At 42.4% G+C, this 20,988-nt stretch overlaps 2 protein-coding genes across 4 annotated transcripts; both read right to left on the bottom strand.

Moving 5' to 3' along the window:
• Positions 1-97: 97 nt before the first annotated feature.
• Positions 98-6,895, bottom strand: si:ch211-114c17.1 (pre-mRNA-processing factor 39). The gene is made up of 15 exons (XM_035649840.2): positions 6,759-6,895; positions 4,751-5,001; positions 4,502-4,627; positions 4,266-4,384; positions 3,835-4,002; positions 3,506-3,686; positions 3,277-3,381; positions 2,989-3,106; positions 2,718-2,872; positions 2,432-2,558; positions 1,935-2,206; positions 1,446-1,630; positions 1,278-1,352; positions 750-921; positions 98-623 (listed from the first exon to the last, which is right to left on the bottom strand). The coding sequence occupies exons 1-15, from the start codon at positions 6,814-6,816 to the stop codon at positions 552-554; spliced, it is 2,184 nt and encodes a 727-aa protein (XP_035505733.1). The 5' UTR covers positions 6,817-6,895; the 3' UTR covers positions 98-551.
• An 805-nt stretch (positions 6,896-7,700) lies between these two features.
• On the bottom strand, positions 7,701-20,266 carry ganabb (glucosidase II alpha subunit b). Of its 3 annotated transcripts, none has more exons than XM_035649978.2 (25): positions 20,161-20,266; positions 19,323-19,424; positions 19,122-19,230; positions 18,686-18,813; positions 17,666-17,845; positions 17,451-17,516; positions 16,188-16,245; positions 15,982-16,063; positions 15,778-15,874; positions 15,479-15,659; positions 15,134-15,287; positions 14,430-14,665; positions 14,163-14,289; positions 13,908-13,987; positions 13,427-13,567; positions 13,186-13,282; positions 12,822-12,923; positions 11,817-12,060; positions 11,556-11,620; positions 11,301-11,377; positions 11,052-11,126; positions 10,769-10,882; positions 10,541-10,650; positions 10,137-10,237; positions 7,701-9,190 (listed from the first exon to the last, which is right to left on the bottom strand). In XM_035649978.2, the coding sequence occupies exons 1-25, from the start codon at positions 20,178-20,180 to the stop codon at positions 9,081-9,083; spliced, it is 2,856 nt and encodes a 951-aa protein (XP_035505871.2). In that variant the 5' UTR covers positions 20,181-20,266; the 3' UTR covers positions 7,701-9,080. The 3 variants fall into 3 exon arrangements, with proteins under 3 accessions (XP_035505871.2, XP_035505870.2, XP_035505872.2); XM_035649977.2 differs by lacking the exon at positions 20,161-20,266 and adding an exon at positions 19,565-19,711; XM_035649979.2 differs by lacking the exons at positions 17,451-17,516; positions 20,161-20,266 and adding an exon at positions 19,565-19,710.
• Between the last annotated feature and the right edge of the window lie 722 nt (positions 20,267-20,988).

The following is a 20,988-nucleotide window of genomic DNA, read 5'->3' on the forward strand; positions in this document are numbered from 1 at the left end:
CACGGCTGTAGATACAGATCAGGACACACAGGCCTCACGTCTTAGCATCACGGAGACAAATAAAGACACACACACACAACACAAAGGAGGGCTGATGTGACACACTATAAAACAACTTTATATACATTAGAAAAAACAAAACAAATGGCCTATGATGTGGAATGGTACAAAATGTCGATCATACATCACCTGTAAAGTTTGTGGACAAACTGTGTCACTTTAAAACATGAGCAAAGGGGTTGCCTTGCAAACAAATACAAAAATAGTTCTGATTAAAATGCAGAGAGATAGATCTACTGAAAATGAATGTCACTGTTTCCTTTCATCGTCTTCTCATCAGTCTCTCAGACTCAACACTGAAATGACACGACATGTTTTTTGTTTTTTTTGAGAGAGCTCAACTCCAGCCCCTTATTTTGTTTACAAATCCAGGACTCTCAGAGGAAGGACGGAGAGGAAAGGTTGCTTCAGTTTGTTGTCCAGGTGAGACGCCATCCTGGGTCAAACCTGCTTCCTGTGGCCTTTAGGCGCTACAATTGCCGCTGCTCTCTTTAGCTGGGGGGATAGTAGCCCTGGTTGTAGTTCCAGGTGTTCTGGTAGCCGTAGCCACCGTACTGTGATTGCTGGAAACGAATCAAGACAGAGAGGAAATGAGAACATCTTGAGCTGTACACCCAAAATAGTTTTACATACAATCGATCTTATATATTTTTTTGAAGTGGCCGTCTTTGTTAAAATCTCAGTCCTACCTGGTACCAGTTGCCGTATCCTCCGTAGCCGGCCTGCGCGCTCGCGTCGGTGCCCGTCACAGGAGGAGGGGGCGTTGTGATGGGGACATGCGGCATGGTGGGTGGGACTTGCCCGGACACGGCAACAGCAGAGCCGTCCTCGCTTTTGCTGAGTTTCTCTGAATCCTCGTCACTGCAAAATCAAACACCGGATCAACAGCATGCCAACGCTTCATCGGATCTCCAACCTTCCATCTGCTCAACATCAGCCTCATTATCAGTGCAATGAACCATCTTTATAAGATTATCTATGCAGTATGCTATCGATCAATAACAGCATTTTGAGTATTTTTTTTTTGAGTAGTCATCACTGATTTCTTACATTGTTGTTGTTGAACAGCAGTGACTGATCAGCACACGGTCGGGCATATATAAAATACAATCAATCAATGAGCTATTTTGTTAAACACTGCCAGTTGCAGTTCACAGAAAAATATTTCTTCTGAACTTGATCAAATGATCTCTGGAGGTTTTATCTTCGCCTCTCACCCGTTTTCTGCTTCTCTCTTTGTTCCACCGTGCTCCCTCAACAGTTTCTGGTGCTCCTCGTAGACAGACAGCACGCTGCAGAGGACAGAGACAATGAACGGCTTGTTAGAGACAATCAAACTGGATTTAAAGCATTTGTCAATCACGAAACTGAAGTTGAACTCTGACCTCTGGATGGAGTTGCTGTAGTCCTCGGCAAACTGCAGGCCTCTCTGTGAGAACAGGATCTTGGTGTGTGGAGCGAGAGGAGCTGCCAGAGCTCGTGTCACACACTCCTGCACCGCCTCCGCTGAGGCCCAGGGGTCCCCTGACACCTCCAGCTCCAACAGGTTCACATGCAGTTTATCGTTGTCCTGAGGAGTGATTCAACACAAAAGCTAATGTGGGATGTAAATCATAGTGTGCAACTAATCATTAATGCACCTGCTATTTTCACTCAGCTGATGGACAATCTGAACATTTGGTGTATAATCTCTAACTGTCACAAAAAAACTAAATTAGTAAATCTCAGCCACTAATATGCAAAATGTGAAATGTAAAACAGATTTTAAAGTAAAACTACTTTCACATTCTTTAAGTTTCAAAAAGAGAAGATGGATCAACACTCTATTGGCTGAAATATTTTGTGGCAGTCACCATGGGTGTTAATTATCTCACCGGACTGATCTCCAGCGCCTCCTGTAAAACTCTGCGCGCTCTGCTCGGGTCCCTGCCCAGTTTCAGCAGCAGGCGAGCCAGCTTGATGGAGTAGAACGCGTGCAACGTGGGCTTCTCTTTGGATGCAGCCACCGCCTCCTGCAGCAAGGCCTCTGATTGGTCCAGGTTGCCCGCTCGTCTCTCCAGAGCCGCCCGGCGGAGACGGACCACTGCCAGCCCCGGCAGATTCTTCTCCAGTGCCTCCAGCACTCGCCGAGCCTCGGTTAAATCACCTGTTGGAGAAGGTGAAGGAGTTCACATGGGTGTGTTGGCGACAAAACCTTTATGACTGTTTCACTAAAAGGACTCACTAAAGGAAGATTTGGGGCTCGGTGACACTTCAAACTCAACTTTAATGTGTTAGAATAATGAAATGAGTTTCTGTAAGTTCAGGTAAATCAAATTAAAATGCCTTGAAGGCCTTTAAACAACCAAAACAGATGTGGTGGGTGTCGTACCGTGCCTCTCCTCGAAGGTGGCCCACTGCATGTGGATGTTGGGTTTGTAAGTCAGGTGGACCTCACAGGCTCGTCTGTAAACCGCTCGAGCCTCGTCCACACTCTGCGGCTCCAGGTACTGAATGTACTGAACGACACAAGCAGAGATCGTACACACATATAGTATATAATCATACACACAGAAACTTCTCTTTTTAAATCTCGTCTTTAAGCCCTCACTGCTACCAGCACACTAGACATTAATACACACTCAAATGAAAATATGCTCTCCATCTCACACACTTACTCTGGTCCAAAACTCCTCATACAGAGCGCAAGCGATCAAGCAACGCTCAAAGAGGATGCGAACACTGTGGTCATCACGGGCAACCGCCACCTCCTCTGACACTCCATGGGGCTGAGCTGTGACCTCTGACCCCTCTGTGGCTGCCTGGTCCAGATCTGGTAGGAGACAGTGGTGTCAAAACTGCAAGTACTTTCAGATGTTGACGAAAAATTAAGAAATCACAGATACAAAAGGTGATAACAGACAATATCTCCATTGTGTATTTATTCACCTTGGTCGGGTTCTTTGGTGTCCTTGTTCAGCTGAGCGACCTCCCAGTCCAGGTAAGAGTGCCAGGATCGCAGCTGCAGGCGGTCCAGTGACTTGACGTGGAAGTAGGGCCGCTTGATCTGCACGACAGAGAGAAATAGAGGCGAAAGCAGACGTGTTTTTGATGAGTGGGTGAGCTGGGTGCAATTACATAAATGTGTGCATGTGTTCAAATACTTTGAATGGAAAATAGAGGGAGGAAAACACAAGAACATGACAAAGATACAATGATTAGAAAAAAAAACCTCACAGCATCTTCAAAGTTCCATCTCTGGCGGACTTCTCCCTCGTTGTCCTGATAAACTTTATCCCTGCGAACCAGGACTTGTTCCCGGATCTTCTGCATCAGCTCCTCCTAAACACAGAGAGTAAATATGATAAAGATTATAATCTTTTAAGCCATTTCTTAAATTCATATCTCATGTTTAAACCAACCAAAATCCTCAGCGTTGATTGAAAAAGAGTCAGATGTTACTCACTGAATCTGTGCCCTCAGGTGTGGCTGGCTGTTCCTCGCCCGGCGGCCTCTCCTCCACCTCCTCCTGGGCCTGTTCGGCACGCTCTGCCTTCTGGCTCTGACGGCACAACGTCCTCAGCTCCTCGTACTCCTCCGGGGGAAGCACCTCTTTGGGCTCATGGCTGTTCAGGTGCTCCTTGAACCTGAAGGGGGGAAGGACAGAGCCGGACACAAAGTGAAATTTGTGAGAAGAAAAGACTGAGAAAGGGAGAGAGAGACAATACTGTCTTGATTAATTGTTCCCCTTAAAAGCAAAAGCAAAAACCTACTTGGGTGTGTGTGTGGTCTTACTTGTCATAGTGGGTGTTGTAGAGTTGAGTGGGGACTTTGAGGACTCTGTCGAGGACGGCGGTCGCGTTCTGCATGTTCCCCTGTTCCTTCTCCCACTCAACATACAGATCCCAAAGGCGGTCTGAGTGGAAGTCCAGACCTGCTGCCGCAACCGCATCCTCAAACACACTGACGGTTGAGATGGGAAAAAAACATTAAAACTTGAAAATCACTTTCTGAAAAAAGGGTTGAAAAATAATCTAACGAAAACAAAACAAAGGCTCATGATCAGCAGCATTTGCATGCATGCAGTTTTGTTAAGAACCATTTGCTTCTGTGGTGAACAAACAGTGTTCCTTGTATGAGGAGTCAAAAATAATTTGGTTCTGTTGAAACAATGAAAAATTACAATTATGAGTCATAAATGTGCGTGTGAGTGTGTGTTTGTCTACCGGCGAATCCTCTTTGGCGACTCGGGCAGGTTCATGTCCAATGTTCCCAGCAACAGATTGACGTAGTGGATCCACAGATCTACACTCAGAGGGATTGCCTGGAGACCCTGGACACACACCTACATAAAAAAACAAAAACAAAAAAAGCAATCAACATCATCAGCTCATAAAATCAGTGAAAAACACTTCATGGTGTGGGGAATGAAGGAAAACTGAATGGTTATCTCCCTTTTTACCTCCTCTGCTTTGTCGTTGTAGCCTGCGCGGCGCTCCAGATCAGCAAATTTCTTCCAGTAGCCGTAACAGAGCGGGTAACGAATGAGGAAGGCCACCAGCGCTCTGCGTGACGCTGTCATGTGACTCTGAACAGGCGAGAGAACATTTATGTAGAAAGGTTACATGAGGCTCTAGCAAGCTTCCAGATCAAACATGTCTTATGGGGTGTGACGGTATCCCATCATTACTGACGTATATCTGTATCGTACCTCTTGCTCGCAGTATTGTAGCAGGTCGGTCCAGCTGGTGAAGTCTTGAGGGTTGTCATGGGCAGCCTTCCACAGGCGCTCAAAGTCAGCAGGCAGCTCCCCCTCCTCGTCCTCTGCAACCAGAGGCATGGAGAAGGAAGATGGGTCGGGGTCCACAGGAGCTTCAGGGGCAGCGGCGGGACTGCCGTTCTCTTCCAACATCTCAGCCATCTCAATTGGAGGCGGTGGAGGAACCTCAGAGGACTCCATGGCTGCAGAGGGGAGAAGATCACAGGTGATTAACTCAGATTGATCTCTATTTTAAGATTATCTAAAATGCTTCCCACAATGCTGGACAATTCTCATAAATCCGTGACCTGAAATCGAATCTTGTGCTGGAGCAACCAGATTCTGAATTTATAATGCATCACATACTACCTGGGGCGAAGTTTTTACTACTCGCCACAGATCTGCAACGCACAATTATTTTCTTTGTAGATTAATGTAGAGCTGCAACAGTTAATCAATTAGCAATCGACTACTTAATTAACTGCCAACTATTTTGATAATCGATTCATCGCTTCAAGTAGTTTCTGTGGGAAAACAAGGCAAAATTATATTATTTTAGCTTCTTAAATGTGAATATTTCCTGGTTTCTTTGCTCCTCTATGACAGTAAACTAAATATCTTTAGTGTGTGGATGAAACAAAACATCATGTTGGGGTTCGAGAACCATGATCGACATTTCTCAACATTTTATAGACAAAAAAACGAATTGAGCAGATAATAACAGACAGATTAATTGATAATGAAAATAAAGAGACAGATATGTTTCACTGTTTTTTGTTCCACCAACAACCCAAAACCAAAGATTTAATTTACAGAATATAAAAACAGGGAAATTAAGCCAAAATGAATTCATAATTAATAGTTGATGATCATTTTGTTCTGTCAAACGACTAATTGACTGATTGACAGTTTCACCACTACTTAACTCAGAATACTTAAATCATTTTAGTGCATCGTGATCTTTGACTACTAGATGTCAGCAGCCTGCCTCGACACTCCTGTCAGATAGGCAATCAGACATTTCCAAACACAGCTTTTCCCAGATGCACATGACTAAAAACAAAACTTAGTTGCTTTAAATAATTCAGGTTGCAGTCTTGTCACATTCCATGACCCACCTGACCTTCCCACATAATGAGCCCCATAGTGTTCATGAGGTGTGGTGCTCCACAGAAACAAACCTCTATTTTTAGCACTAAGAATGCTCTAACCGGTTTGTTTGGAGGTTGACAACAGCTTAGAAAATTCCATTGAACCTCTGTAAGGAAAAAGGCGTTTGCCAATTGAATGTAATGTGATGTAATTCATTACATATTTCAGTTCCTCTGCTTCCTGGACACAAAACGAATGACCATGTGTGTGAAAACCAAGCATTCGCAAACGCACGGACACTGTAGTAAACTAGTAGGAGGTAACGTTTAAAGTTCTGCCCAAATGCAAACAGTGTCTGTGTGCGTGGTTGTTATAAAGAGATAAATCTTTTGTTCCACTGAGCGAGCAGTCAATCCGGTTCTGCAGCTGAACACGAGAGTGAAGTATTCGCCGCCTGCAGCCGGTGATGCGCACACACGACGACTAGATCATGCAAAGAACAGTAGTTTAGGGCTTTTATTTTGGAAACACCTCTCGTCTACACCTGCACAGGTTGGTTCCATTCATTAAAAGATCGGAGCAGCGAGATTAGACTGCAGGATGCGGCTCGATTGGTTTGTGGACAACGGCGATGAAACCCGTCGCTAAACAAAGGGAGGTCGGTCGGTGTTGGTTAAAGTTAGTTCACAGACACTGTTGGGAGCTGAGATCTCGTTAGCCTAGCCTAGCTTCTCACGCTTGCTCTCAAAGCAGGTGCAAGTCTGAGCCGTCACTCAGAACACCTGCACACGAGGCCAGGGGGCAGACACACACGTGACACGACAAACACTCGCATATCGTGAAGTTAACACAAGTTAATCAGAACAACCTGAAGACACTTCGAGCTCCCCGTTGCCGCTCAACTCCTCACCGCCTTCCGCCGCCATGATGGAAAACGTCTCGCTGACGTCATTCGGACGCGACAAAAGGACGTTGGTTGAAAGTGCACCAACGACGGAAAATGTGATCTGGATAAAAAGTGTTTTTTTCTTTTTCTTTTCCTACCATCAACTGAACACGTGTCTTTTTTTTCTTTTTTTTTTAAAGAAACGTCGCTTCCATCGCATTTTCTGGACAGATTTTGGTTCTCATCTATTTCTCTGAGGAATTTGAAATGTGGAATGAATGACAAGCAGATGCGAAAAGTAATGAAGTACATTTGAGTAGAGACTTAATGTACTTTGAGTATTTCCCTTTCCCGTCACTGCATATTAATATTCCACTACAGATAGAAGAGACAAGTACTGTACCATATACTCCATTTATTTGATAAATATACTAGTTAAATTGTAGATAAATAGATACGTCCAACAGTATTTCTAGATGCTGTAGTGCCACTTTCACATGCTTAAGATATTTAAACAGAGTACTTCTTTCACCACTGGATACAAGTAGATTGATTTTGGGAGAAACAATCACAATCACAAGATTTTTGTATTGTCCACTGTATATACAGTCTATGCCACTGTACAAATGGTAATTCTAAAAATATATGTTCCAATATAAAGTTTCCAGTTAAAAGTTCAAATTGTATGTGGTAGTTAACATAATGGGTTTAACAAACTAAGACTGTCAATTTACTTCAAGAAAATGTGAAAAATTAGACATTTATTTACTGAAGGGACCATTTCCATGTCTAATAATACACAGCAGTATTCATAACGTTTAGCAAAGTGTTAATTTTTCAGATCCAAACGAACTTAGTGTTGACACGTTAGAAGAAATGGCATCCCACTAAAGGTAGTAGGTAAAGAACACTGGGACCAGGGACTTCTTTCACATTTGGTCGACTTTATTATCACTTGGTCTCAACTTTTAAAGTACATCTGACAACTTTGATTGACAGCTGAAATTTGTTCCTTCACTTCCATTTTCACCACTTCAAATCATCACAAACAAAACTGCATCAACATGTAACTTTATAAGAAACTCAGAACAAACAACCCTCTAAAAATAGACATGATTTGACAAGATTGGACATAAACCAGAGGCTCTAGAGAATCATTTGAACAGTCATGCCTGATCAGTGTGCATTTAGAATGGATTTTTATGTAAATCAAAGAAATTTACATAGATATTTGCACAAGAAATACCTGTCAAGAATTAAATGTAACCTGCTCATTAGGATGCAAATGACGCACTGGAAATCCTGGACAGTCCTGACAAAGTAACACATGAAAATCTAAAAAACTTTTAAGTTCTCACTCTTCCTCAAGTGCATTAAACATAGTCTAGTAAACAATGCTGAAAAAGAAAAACAAAAAGCACATTATCAGGATGATCCACACTGTCAGTGCTTCAGTCCCCTGAAGTGATTCTCATAGCCAAGTTTGTTCAAAACAGCTGAATACACCCTCCGCGAGAATGACCCGATCACTTGTATAGTGACGCTGTGATAATGAGTCATTTCCATGCACATCAATCACTAAAATTCAGGGAGAGGCTAAACGATAATAAACTAACCAGCATTGGTAAGAAAGTCGATCATTTCTTTATATTTTTCAGTATCAGGAAAATTAAGAAACTCCCCACACACACATTTACGAATTATGGTGCGTGTAAAGAAGGTCGAGCACTTAATTGCCTTGATTGAAGTGCTTTACTTAATAAGAGGAATGGAATGAATGTGTGATCGGCATCAGGTCAGAAACAGATACAGGGTATCACCAGCAGGTGGACCATGTGCTGTGAGTGTGAGCCTTCATTTTAATTAGCAAACTATCTCCCTACAGTGATTTTTCTTGTGATGGAAAACCAAGACGACAATCACACAACAAAAAGTGCCTGAATATTTTTTCTAACCCAAAAGATTCGTTACAATGTCATGGTTTTGTCACTCATTTGTGAGCTTTCTAAAAAATTTACAAACATAATTATCTATCTAGTATTAACCCCTTTTTGTTAGGTATTACAGTGCGACTGAACAGAGAGAAGAGGGACAAAGCCGAGATGTAATGTGGTCTATGTGTGTGTGTGTGTGTGTGTGTGTGTGTGTGTGTGTGTGTGTGTGTGTGTGTGTGTGTCCTATTATTTTCCATGGTGGTTATCCTGTTGTCTTGCTTTAGTTAGTCTTAGGTATTAGTGCCCTCACTCCTCTCTCCTCCCATTCAGTCCACTTCAGTCATTTCCTACTCCTGCTCCTCCTCCGTGGTTACTGCAACATCACTGTCCAGTCTGCCCCTGAGTTCATGCCGGGCTTGCGGAGCGTCAACACAGACATGGAGGCATCAAACTCAAAATCTATGTGGCTCTCCTGACCATCTGCAAAAGGAAACAGAGACAATGTTAGAGAAAGTCTGTGGGGAGAAAATCTCATATACTCAAACAGATTATGGGATAATAAGATCTTTGTACTTCTAGAGGCACAATTTGACTGAGTCAGAAAACAACCACTCTCAGGAAGCAGCACCCAAGCTGAAAGCCTTTGTACTAAATTACACAGGTGATATATCATCTATTTTGAGATGAGAAAACATTTCTACAGCCGTTTTCTAACCGTCTAATTTTCTTTTACTGGAGATGCCACATGCACAAAGTTTAGAGTCATTCAGTATTATTATTTTGGGAAGGGTGTTTTGTCACTAGATGACTTTACCTTTCATTACCACCTGGCTGTTACGTCATCCAATCAAATGTGTATTGTGTTTTTAAACCTAATTACCTAATGATATGACTGTGCTGTAATGAAACTCATTGATGTTGGTTTTAATATCACCTTTCTTACTAAATTTATTTAAAAAAATCAGCATTTCATGGGTTGAACATGGCTCATGACGCCGTCCGGTGTTTCAAATTGTCTTGGACCGTGCAAGGCCAATGCTCACAGTCAACTGTTTGGGTCGTCTCAACATCATCAAATCACATGTGGGCGGGTTAATTTTCAAACTGGGGAAATGGTGATTAAAGACAAACTGTGGTCTGGCCTCATTATTATATAAAGGAAATTATTGGTGCGTCGCTCTACATTTGTTGGATATTTCATGTAGTAGAGCTGGAGGTGAAGTTGCATTTTAATGTTAGTGCAAACATGTTTTTGACAACAAAAAAAAATCCTCCTCTTCAAACAAAATGGTATAAATCCAGTTGAACTGCCACTTGTGAAATAGTTAGAGGCATGTCAACACTCCTTCTGCTAGTATACAGTCTCTACAGTTATATGAATCAACCCAAGAGCACTAACGTGAGGAATCCATTGTAAAGCACTTACCAGCAGTTTTGAGGGTGACCTTACTGGGCTTACTCGCTCCCAGTATTATAATACGTTCAATCCAGGAATGGGTAGTAAACTGGGCATCTGGGGCCAGATCACTATGGAACAAGCAGAGGCGTGAATTTAAGAGGGATTACAATTCAACAGTTATAAAAGTATGACCTATAATGCAAATTCGGAATAGTTACACACAAACTGTAGGACTTAATCTCATTCATATTCTCATTGTTGCTGTTTATCTATGCTTTTGTCACAGGAACTAACATGTCTTAGGTTGCATTACAGTGTTTTTATGTTTTATAATTTCCAGGATATTACATCTGAAACTTCCTGAAGGACCAATTGTGGGTGGATTTATAGCCAACGAGAGGCAGAGTTATCAGCTGAAGTGAAATACTTACACAGAAGAGAGAAGGTTGTTGGCAAAGGAAAGCCTCCTATGCACAAATTCCTTCTTTTCATAGTTAAAGGTGTGGCCATCGTCGATGTAGAGCTCACCCTCGGCAGTTCTCTGTCAGACAAAAGATGAAAACTTTAAGGATGACAGTGTGGCACTTGGCACGCAGCATGTCACAGCAGTAGCAGATGACAGCTGTGTGTGTGCGTGTGTGTTTACACTTCTGAGTTACCTGGGGGTTAAGAGCCACATATAGACTGTAGGGATCGTGCTCCATGCAGGAGGATGACCTGCGAACTCGAAGCTTCCGGGGAATAATGGAGCCCCCACGCTGGAAAACGGGGATCTGAAAAGAAAACGAAGGCTTCAAATTAAAACCTGAGAAATAAAGGACAATACCAACTGTTAAAGGCTTTGACATGCAGAAATATGTGCTCTGTAAATGATTGCCAAATCATTTCACACAGATGTAGTGAAGTATGAGAGCACTGTGGACATCTTTGTGATTGTCTTACAGAACTGATGGTGACAGGGATGTAAAGGTTCTGGGCCCCGTTGTGCTTCTGGAAGGTGTGGACATCAAACCAAACCTGAGGAACAAACACACAGAAAAGACAGGACAACAGTTGACCACAAATCAAGATCGTAGACATCTGCAGATGTGTTACTGACAGAACCATTCAAGTTTAATGCTGAAGTTCAGCGCAACGATAACGGTGTGATACAGAAACGCTAAGATGTTTAAACCTGTTTACTCTTCTTACCTCATCTTTACCCGGCAGGTAGGCGGTGACTCCCCTGACTCCCTCCTCAGTAACTGGGTGCACCAGCAAGTCTCTCCCTGCAGCAAAGTTAAACAACTTCAGTGGAGACGATCAATACGTCTGATTTAATTCTGGTTCAATAACAACATCCCAGTTGTTTTTGAGCCGAGTTGTAGATATTCTCCATTTAATTTGATCAACAATTGTTTTTGTAAGAAATTTCCAGAAAATAATTGAGTTTTGGCGGTGTCTCACCGATTAGGAACTCGTCATCCAGTGCGAAAGTAGCAGGATCCTGAGGATACTCTACCCACAGAGGTCTGCAACAGAAATGCACAAGTGAGCAGAGAAGAGTAACAAGGAATTCAGAATATGTTTTTACTGTGTGGGAGCTTGACATGATCCAATACTTTAGTTAACGACATTACATAATGCTGAGATTTGCGGTGAATAAAATTTAACCAAAGTAAATAAGTGAAATCATGAGAGACACAATTTCCCCTCGCCTCTCCTCACCTCATGACGGGCTGTCCAGTGCGGTGTGCCTGGTAGAATTGCAGGTACCAGTAGGGCATGAGGGTATAGCGCTGGCGCACCGCATCACGGATTAGCGCCGTGTTTTCAGGACCAAACAGCCAGGGCTCACGGCGAGGTGTGTCCAGGTGGGCGTGGGCCCTGAAGAACGGCTGATACGCCCCCGTCTGGTACCAACGCACCAACAGCTCCGTGCTTGGTGACTTAAAGAAGCCACCAACGTCAGCTTGGAGGTGGAGAGGGTTAAAAGTTAGTCAAACTTCAGAGAGAAAATAGACAAAACAACATCTTGAGAGGCTGGAACTGAAAGGGAATTCATGTGTGATTTTCTTGTACATAATCAACTTTATTTAATGTGGTGTCATAAAACAACCGATCTGATCATGAATTTTCATACTCTGAACAGTGTATGAAACATACAGTCAGCGTAAACTAAATTGTTTGCAAGTTGGACATGTTCTAAAGGATGACGCAGCTAAAAACTTTTTTTTAGAAGTTAAGTATGAGCTCTAAAGGTCAGACAGTTTAAAAAAAATTTTTTTAAAAATCTACTAGACCTTTGAACAAGTTGGAATAGTCCAGATAGTATTGACTTTGAACAGCTATTTAAATATGCAGTTTCTCACAAAACTCTTTTGAGGAATAAAGTTCAACTTTATGAGAAGCTAAAACATGACACTCGCGTTTTCTGTAAATGTTCTGAGCTGTGTTTATTAACTAAACAATGTGGCATTAAAAAGTGATGGTTTGTCTAATATATTTTAAGGTCTGCTGTGAAGTGTATCATCACTTCATTCACAGCATCATTAGTAGCCCCTTTTGATATACGTACATTTAAATATTGTTAAATCCATTTACACACAAACATATCAACTGATTTAAAAAGGTGACCGACATGTTCTCGACATTTTGTTCTTTAAACAAGTTTGTAATTTTACTTTGACAACTAACCAGCGTAGCAGCAAACAGAAACATGATTAGACTCACCACCACAGAAAGAGATTCCAACCAGGCCCAGACTCAGACACATGGGGATAGAAATCTTCAGATGGTCCCACTCTGCAGCGTTATCTCCGGTCCACACAGCACCTGCAGAACCAAAAAAACAGTGACTCAAGATCTTACAACAAAACAGCCTTCTTAACAGTAAGTTTTAAATTAGTGTAATTAATGTTCTAGTGTATTTTATTTAAAAAAACAAACAAATTAACACTGGTCTGACAAAAATAGGGGAGGGAGGTGTGACGGATGTAACCAACAATACATCTGAGCTTGTGTGTATTTTTCTAACCAGGAGTAGTAAAAATTAGGTTGCGTTTAGAATGATTAGCAAAAGCAGTGAAGGGCTCACCGTAGCGCTGTGAGCCAGCAAAGAAGGCTCTGGTCAAGACAAACGGCCGCTCAACTCCTCCGGACCTCTGGATCAGACCCTCAGCTGTTGCCATTTGCTGCAGGTTGTACACATGGTAATCAGGAGAGTAGAAATTTTCAAATTTTTTCCCCACAGTGATAGTAGAAACAGTCATGCTCATGCTCATACAGATGGGCTCAGTTTTTCCACACAAAGCCATAGATGAATTGCGTGCACTCACCACATAGAAGCCATAGAGGTTGTGCACGTCCCGGTGCTCCCAGTCTCCGTGCATCGCATCCTTGTGCATGGTGACCTCCGGCCCATTGAAGACCGATGGCTCATTCATGTCATTCCACGTGTACAGATTCTCCATGGAACCCTGGAGAGTGGTCAAAAATTGTGGATGTCTCAAGGCCAGACCAACCATATTACAGAGTGCCATTTTAAATCCATGACCAGATTTGGTAAATCTGGGCACAGAAATTACAAGTGAATAATTCTTTCAAATACCTAAAAATTCAGAATCAGTGGCTTTAAAAAATGCTAATTCCACTGGACGTTTTAGTGATACTTCTTTCAAAAAGGGTTTTAAAATGTTTGTTGTGTCATGCTTATCAGTGTGTATATTTGTTTTTCAATCATTGTCTTTTCTTATAGAAGCCGGCACCAGGCATGCCAAATATTTAGTATCTCTTCTCAGAAGTGGTCTCGACACTCACCTCATACTGATCGTAGGCGAACATGCTGGCCCACCAGGCCCTCATGTCTGCACGGGTGAAGTCTGGATATCCGGCGCTTCCTGAAGGACATCATCCATCCCCAGGAGAGAAAGGAAGAACAGAAAGGAATATATTTTTATACCAACAGTTAAAATTAAAATGTTTCTCAGTGAAGATTCAATTCATAAAATATATTTCCAAAAATAATTTCCTACAGATTTTCTGGTGATTGATGTAAAGGGGTCAGTCTCTTACCAGGCCAGCACCAGCCCTCATAGTCTCCACCATCTTTATTTTTGATATAGAAACCCCGAGAACGGATTTCATTATGGATCTTGTAGTTGCTGTCTACCTTGATATGAGGGTCAACAATGGCCACCATCTATTAAAAAGGAATGATTTCAAAAAAAGGAAATGTAGCAGAAAGTATTGACAGTGTAAAGATTTCTGAGAAAAAAGTCCAAAAAGTAACCATAACATTGACTGCTGGTTAAGTGGCGCTGGATTATTCATCATCTGTACCTTACGCTTCTTGTCCATGATACCCTGCAGCATTTCCTTTGGTGTTGCGAACTTGTGTGGATCCCAGGTGAAGTAGCGCTTCCCATCCGTGTGCTCAATATCAAGCCAGATGAAGTCATAGGGGATGTCGTGCTCGTCGAAGCCGGCATCTACTGACTGCACGTCTTCCTGGTCATTGTAGTTCCAGCGGCACTGGTGGTAGCCCAGAGATGTCAGGGGAGGGAAGGACTGGGTGCCTGAGGGACGACATGAGAAGGAGGTAAGACCACAGCAGAAGACAAAGTGCGACTGATGAGGGTAGGTGATATCTGATATTTATTAGGCTAAAAAAATCCATGCTGGTTTCAGTAAGTAAAACATTAAACTTTAAATGAACAAATTATAATCATTAAATGCGTCTGTGCTGAATACGTTTTTTTATTATCAAATTCTATTCCTAATTATTTTCAAACTGGATTTGGAAGGGCACAGTTTATATAAATAATTAGCTGTATTTCTTCTTTTAAAACAGTCAAGTTAAAAATAGTGGATTCAATTGTAAAATCAGAATTATTGCTGATATTACAGCTCCTATGCAGTTAAAAGTAAGTAATGAGCGATCTCTTTATACTTTTGCTTTACATTTACGTGAGTATGAAGAATATGTATTGAAAGGAGAAGGTGCTACTTTGAAAGAGATGTTCATGTATCATCCATCTTCCTACCTGTAAGGGAGGCATACTGAGAGAAAACATCTTTGGGTGTTGGTCCGAGCATGATGAAGACGTCGATGATGCCGCTTTCAGAGATCCAACGGACATCTGTCTGTGGCGTCTCACTGGAGCCCTGAACATAGTCCAGCATTTTCCCAAACACCGTCTGGGAAGAGAAAAGGCAGTTGAATAAAAAGGACACGGCAGAGAGTTGCCATTGTTCTTAAACAAACTTTGACCCAGGAATCCAAAAGGAAAAACTTAAAATTAGTTCCTGCAGCCAAACTGCAAGTGAAGTTCCTCCAATAAAAATGACAGAGGCTGTCTGAAAAGTTTTCTGCAGAGGAAAAGACAAACCTTTCCAGCGGTGTTGGAGCTGATGTCCACCCAGGTTTCAGCAGCATTGAGCCAGAAGACACCTGTGGTCCGCTGGGCGTGGTGGGCCAACATAACAGGGACAGCCCCGTAAAGGGCCATAGGATTATACAGCTCATACTGGAACACATCCAGGTTGTAGAGCCGATAGGGATCTCCATTACTGGAACACACAAACACAACAGGCTTGATCCCGTGCACTGCACTGTACAAGTACCAAGCAATATGGAAGACAACATATCCATTTTGTGTGAGAAATATGACCTGGTGTTGCCACTCACTCTGTTGTTTTGAGCCTGAGGGTGTCTGCATGTTCAGGGATGCCGTATACGTGCTCCACCCCTGGCAACGAAAAGTCTAAACTAACAGATGATGGACCTGTGGGGTGAAAAAAACCCATAACCAGTTAGAGAAACTGGTCTGAAAAAGGACCATGCTACAACTCAACAAACAAACAAGCACAAACAGAAAGCATCATGACTTACCATTAGGTTTGCCGTCTGAGTGTGATTTAAAGGTTTCCTCCCACATCCCTTCTTCTACTTTCTCTTCTTCTTCTTTTGCTGTCTGGTAGGCAAATGGGTAGAACAGAAATTTACGAGAGGAGATTGAGGCAGAGATACAGTGCAGAAATCATTTCCTCAAAATAAGAGTGGAAGAGGAAAATAAATTGTATTCTATTGTGCGGTACCTCGGCCTGGTTATCTGGATCAGCCTCCTCTTCCTTCTCGGGCTCTGGGTCTGCCTGACTGCTCCATGGCACAGAGAGTGGAGGGAGGGGTGAGGCGGGGGATATGGGAAAAAGAAAGATGAGACATTCTGACAAAACCATGATATCTTGCGAAAAGCGACAACTTATGGGAGTATGATAAAAATGGAAAAGGACACAAAAATAGGGAGGTTGGTGTCTGCCCCCTGACTCCACACTAACAACAATGAAGTACACTACACAGTATTAAATGACCTACGTTTAATGACAAAGGGGATTGAGCAACTCCCTGCCTTGTGGCTATTTCAAGCTAGGCCTTGTGAGTAAGGAGCTCTAGAGGCTGCAGCATGTAACACCTAAAAGACTCCTTACAAAAGGACTAACTGATCCTCCACGAAGGTGTACTCCAGGCCATGGCACTTAAGACCCTTCACATGAGCCTTGAACTGCAAACATTTTTTTTTGTAGTCACACACAGTTGTAGCAGCACACATGCAAGAGGCAGATGTGACAGAGGTTTGTTTTTTACGTTTGGTAAAGCTCATAGGAAACAATTATGTTCTCAGGTTAAATGGCCCCAATTTACACCTAGAAAAAAAAAATACAAACATGAGCATTAACCACAAAGAGAGATGTTGCTGTTGAGTTTTAAGTGGACGAGATTATCTGGTGGGACACAGACTACAAGTGTGTGAAGGCAGAAATACATTGTTCTAATCCAGGATACACTCAGTAGTAGCATTACTTGACAACTAGTGCGGCTAGCTCTCTCTGTTAACTGAGCAAAGCGTAACTAATAAATTCAGACAACATAAATGGCCGAGAGACTTAAGTCAGTCATGCAGTAGCAGTGTTAGATCAGTTTATCAGACGAGCTGTTGAAGTGACACTAGAGGGGTGTGTTTAGTTAATCAGATACATTACAATCACAGAAAAGTCTATGTTGACCCTACAGCGTAATCTCTAAGTGAACGTGTTTTTTGATGATTAGGATGATTTTTATTTTCTTAATTTCATAAAAAAAATAAATCATAAAAATCAACATCCTTAGTTTCTGTCACAAGGACAATGACGGTCGGGGATGGACTAACCCATTAACTCTGGATCAAATCAAATGCATCCAGTCACACTTGTTTGAGGGTAAATACAAAACTTAATGTAATGGGCGTCCCTAAATCTGATGTCACTACTGGCAGCATTGGCACAAGAACAGAGTACACACTTACAAATCTTAAGGGTCTTTACCTAGAGAATACACTCTTGATATTATCCCACACGCTAGCCACTGTGCTAGTTACTTTATAGGAGAAACTAGGATGATAGGGAGAAGAGGACAGAACATTGAGTCAGAGACAATACTCAAAAACAAACCATTTCATGGGAACAAAAATAGAAATCATCCATGTGGATTAAAAGAGAGGGCGTGTATTTGTAAAAGTGTGTGCATGCGTGGTTCTCACGTGTCCTTGCGCATCCTCAGGTGCTCGAAGGCCAGCAGGCCACGCGAGTTCAACGACATCAGCACTTCATGTCCCTCCACGATGTCCAGTCGGAAGGGCCGGGCGCTAATAATGACCCTCTGAGACTCCACCCCCAGGGACAGCACGACCCCGTTCTCGTCCTGAGACAAGAGAGACAGGCTGAGGCAGAGAGAGGAGGTGAGGGTCAAGAGAGGATTTTAGTTTTGAAAAAGAAAAGTCGGGAAAATTTGAATCGTCCGACTCCTTTATCATCAACCCGTTATCTTCTCCAAACACATTAACGCTATTATCAAACCCAGTTGAAGCCAGAATAAACTTGCAGTTGGAAGTTTGAAATGAGATTCTGAGAGATAAATTCAGAAAGCAATTATCTGAGGAGATTGGCGCTTTTTTAAAGGTGGCTTATTTTGTTTCAGTGTAATTCTCACATTTCCTGCCACCTTTACAGTCGAGCAATGCCCCATGGGTACATGCGTCAACCTATAGAGAAGAGCAAATATGTTTCGTTTCAATATTTGGAGTCAATTAAAAATGTAGTATTCTTCAATTCACATTTACCTTTGAGTCACTTATTGACTTTATTGGCCTTTTTCACAGCAACTGTTTGGATTATTCACAGTTGGTTAAGCACAGGTTTAGGTTATGGTAAAACTTTAAAAATGATATGATTTTATGTTTAAAATTTTGATAACATTTTTAAATGGCCAATTTTAAATGTCTCTGTTCTGTTCTGTGTCCCAGGAATGGAACATGGAATTCAGCCATTCATTCATTCTATTATTGTTGATCCTGATATTTCCTTTCCTTCACCTGTTAAAGCATCTTGAGGGAATTTGTTTTTTTCCCTTTCCAAATGGAGGTAGCAGTGGAAAAGTGTGAGTTTTGGCTACATTGATAAAACTCACAATGGTAAGTACGGATACAGATTGTTAATCTTTCCCAGATCTTTAATATCTAAAGCTCCACGCACACACCGGCGGATCAGAGGAGAGGACTTACGGCTCAGTCGGCGGCTCCCTGATGAGCACGTCTGGGACCTCGTAGCGAGGCTTCAGTGGCTTCAGCTCGTTAATCTTCACCCTCGTTATGTTTCCCTGGAGACGGTAGAGCTCGAGCAGCAGATGCACCTGAGAGAGGGGGGGGGATCCAGGAGAAGAAAAGGAGGGTGCAGAGGAATGTCATTATTATCTTATAACCACTAAAGCAGAGGTTGGCAAATGGCATTTCACTTAGTTTACCATATTAGGGCATTTGGTTTTGATACACGGAGGAAGGAAAAACTAATTTGTGAATGTCAAATTTTGCTGGAGCAGGGAGGGAGGTCACTCTGGGAAACGGGCTTAATAAGCCAGTGTGGACAGGAGGGAAGTTTTGAGAGGAGGACAACATACAAAAGAAGACTTTGTATGAAATGGTAAGTGTGTGTGCCACCTACCTTGTTGTTGTCATTGATGAGCTGCAGGGTGAGCCTGGTGTTGGTCAGCTCCATGGTCTCCAGCAGGGCTCGATAGGGAGACTCACCAGGCTTCAACGCTCGCTGACGCCTGTTTGAAATTCAGAAGCCAAGCAAAGGCACCAGTTTGTTAGTTTGGTTTTCACACTTTTGCGAGTGTAAATGTATTTTGCTTGCACGCACTTGCAGAAGGAGCTCTGGTCGCAGGTCTTGAAGTTGCCCTTGTCCACTGCCCACGTCCCGCTGAGGTACACGGCCAGCCACAGCACCAAGGCAGACGCCATCCTACAAACGACACGGAGGACTCGACCTCAATTCAAACGTGGTCCGGCTGCTGCCAGTGTTCGCCTCTCCACTTTAATGATTCACATTTGGTTGAGCAATGCCCGAGTCCGACATCAACACGGGCATTATGAAACACGCACGGACGGACGGACTTCGCTCTCTTCAGTTGGAAGGCAGCGCCAGACAAACGTCGCAGGCTGTCAACCATGTCCCGTCCCCTCGCACACGTCAACGTTTCACACCGTATCCAGAGTGTTTCGACAGCCAGCCTTGTTTCCAGTCCTCGCTGTCAACGCAGTGAAACGATGCCCAGCGGCAGCATTAGCTAACGTGTCGGCTAATGTGTGCTAGCTTAAATGGGGATTACAAAAAAAGCAAAACAACAAAAAACCAAAACAGTACCTATTGTTCATGAATGTGGCAGCAGTGATGTATTAGTCTTCTGCGGACACATTCATGCCGAACTGTTTGACAGCGGCGTGGTCGTTATTCAGCCGTTTGGACGGTTCATCGTGCTAACAGGCTTCCTGTCAAGCCGCTAATTCAATTGAGGGGCATCGCGGCTTTATTCCTGCTTTATTTTCCTTTCTGGCGGCCGCTAAACCCCGGAATGTTGACTTGGCCGACACGTTTACCGAGCGTGCACCCGGAGCAATAATCACCGGCTTCCCCGCACTTATAATGTATCAGTCAAACGATAATTCCGCGACGAAAGAGCGGAACTGCTTTGTCTTACCTCTCAGCGAAGGAGGCCATCTTGATAATGCTCCCGGTGGACTCCGCCCATTTCAGTCTACGTCAAAGATCGTTATAAAGTAAGAGTGGCCGCAACGCGCAGGAATATTTGTGCTATTAAATATAATGCGGATTTGTTTCTTCTTCTTCAAATTCAAATCAATTTTATTTAAAATCTGTTTTATTTTCTATCACTGTGTAATTGTTTATGTTTTGTGATAAAAATGAACATGTGAACTTCGTATGAATGGATGACACGTCATCGCCAAGCTCCAGTCATTGTAGTGCACACACTTGTCCCGGATTTGTTCCAGTGCTCAGTGTTTAAAACAGGAGAGGACTGATGTAATTCAATACAACAGTGCTGCAGGGGAAAAAAACATGAGCCACGTCAGCCAAAACATTCTCCTAAAAATGAAATCTGCAACTAATAATTCGTACTTCATACTAATCACTCAAGATTATTTTCTAGGTTATTTTGTTTAGCCTACATCACAGTGTCCTTGGGACTTATGTAATTAAATGTCTGGTTTTGTCCGACAATCATGCCACAACACAAAAATATTTAATATAATCACTTTGCTTTAAGAAAATCAGCAAGTTGTTATATTTGCAAAACTGAAACCATTAAATGTGTGTGCGTTGGCCTAAAAACAACTTCAACAATTAATCTACTATCAAAATATTCAAAAAGACAACCAATTCATAATTTTTCAAAGGACTAATTAGTCCACTGACCATTCACATCTTTGTCCCATCTTTAGCACTGGCATGGCAGAATTTGGGAAACAAAATTATAGATATATATTTTTAGTAAAATATCAACTAA

The sequence above is a fragment of the Scophthalmus maximus genome, chromosome 9, assembly GCF_022379125.1.
Source record: "Scophthalmus maximus strain ysfricsl-2021 chromosome 9, ASM2237912v1, whole genome shotgun sequence".
Taxonomy (NCBI): domain Eukaryota; kingdom Metazoa; phylum Chordata; class Actinopteri; order Pleuronectiformes; family Scophthalmidae; genus Scophthalmus; species Scophthalmus maximus.

Coding starts and splice junctions, on each gene's coding strand:
- si:ch211-114c17.1 (XM_035649840.2), bottom strand. CDS start 6,816: ATGGCGGCGGAAGGCGGTGAGGAGTTGAGCGGCAACGGGGAGCTCGAA. Junction 3,107..3,276: donor GATGGAACTTTGAAGATGCT/GTGAGGTTTTTT, acceptor TCTGTCGTGCAG/ATCAAGCGGCCCTACTTCCA. Junction 2,207..2,431: donor CACCTTCGAGGAGAGGCACG/GTACGACACCCA, acceptor CTTCTCCAACAG/GTGATTTAACCGAGGCTCGG.
- ganabb (XM_035649977.2), bottom strand. CDS start 19,632: ATGGTTGACAGCCTGCGACGTTTGTCTGGCGCTGCCTTCCAACTGAAG. Junction 16,246..17,450: donor ATCAAGAGTGTATTCTCTAG/GTAAAGACCCTT, acceptor GCCATGGAGCAG/TCAGGCAGACCCAGAGCCCG. Junction 15,660..15,777: donor CTCAGGCTCAAAACAACAGA/GTGAGTGGCAAC, acceptor TGTGTGTTCCAG/TAATGGAGATCCCTATCGGC.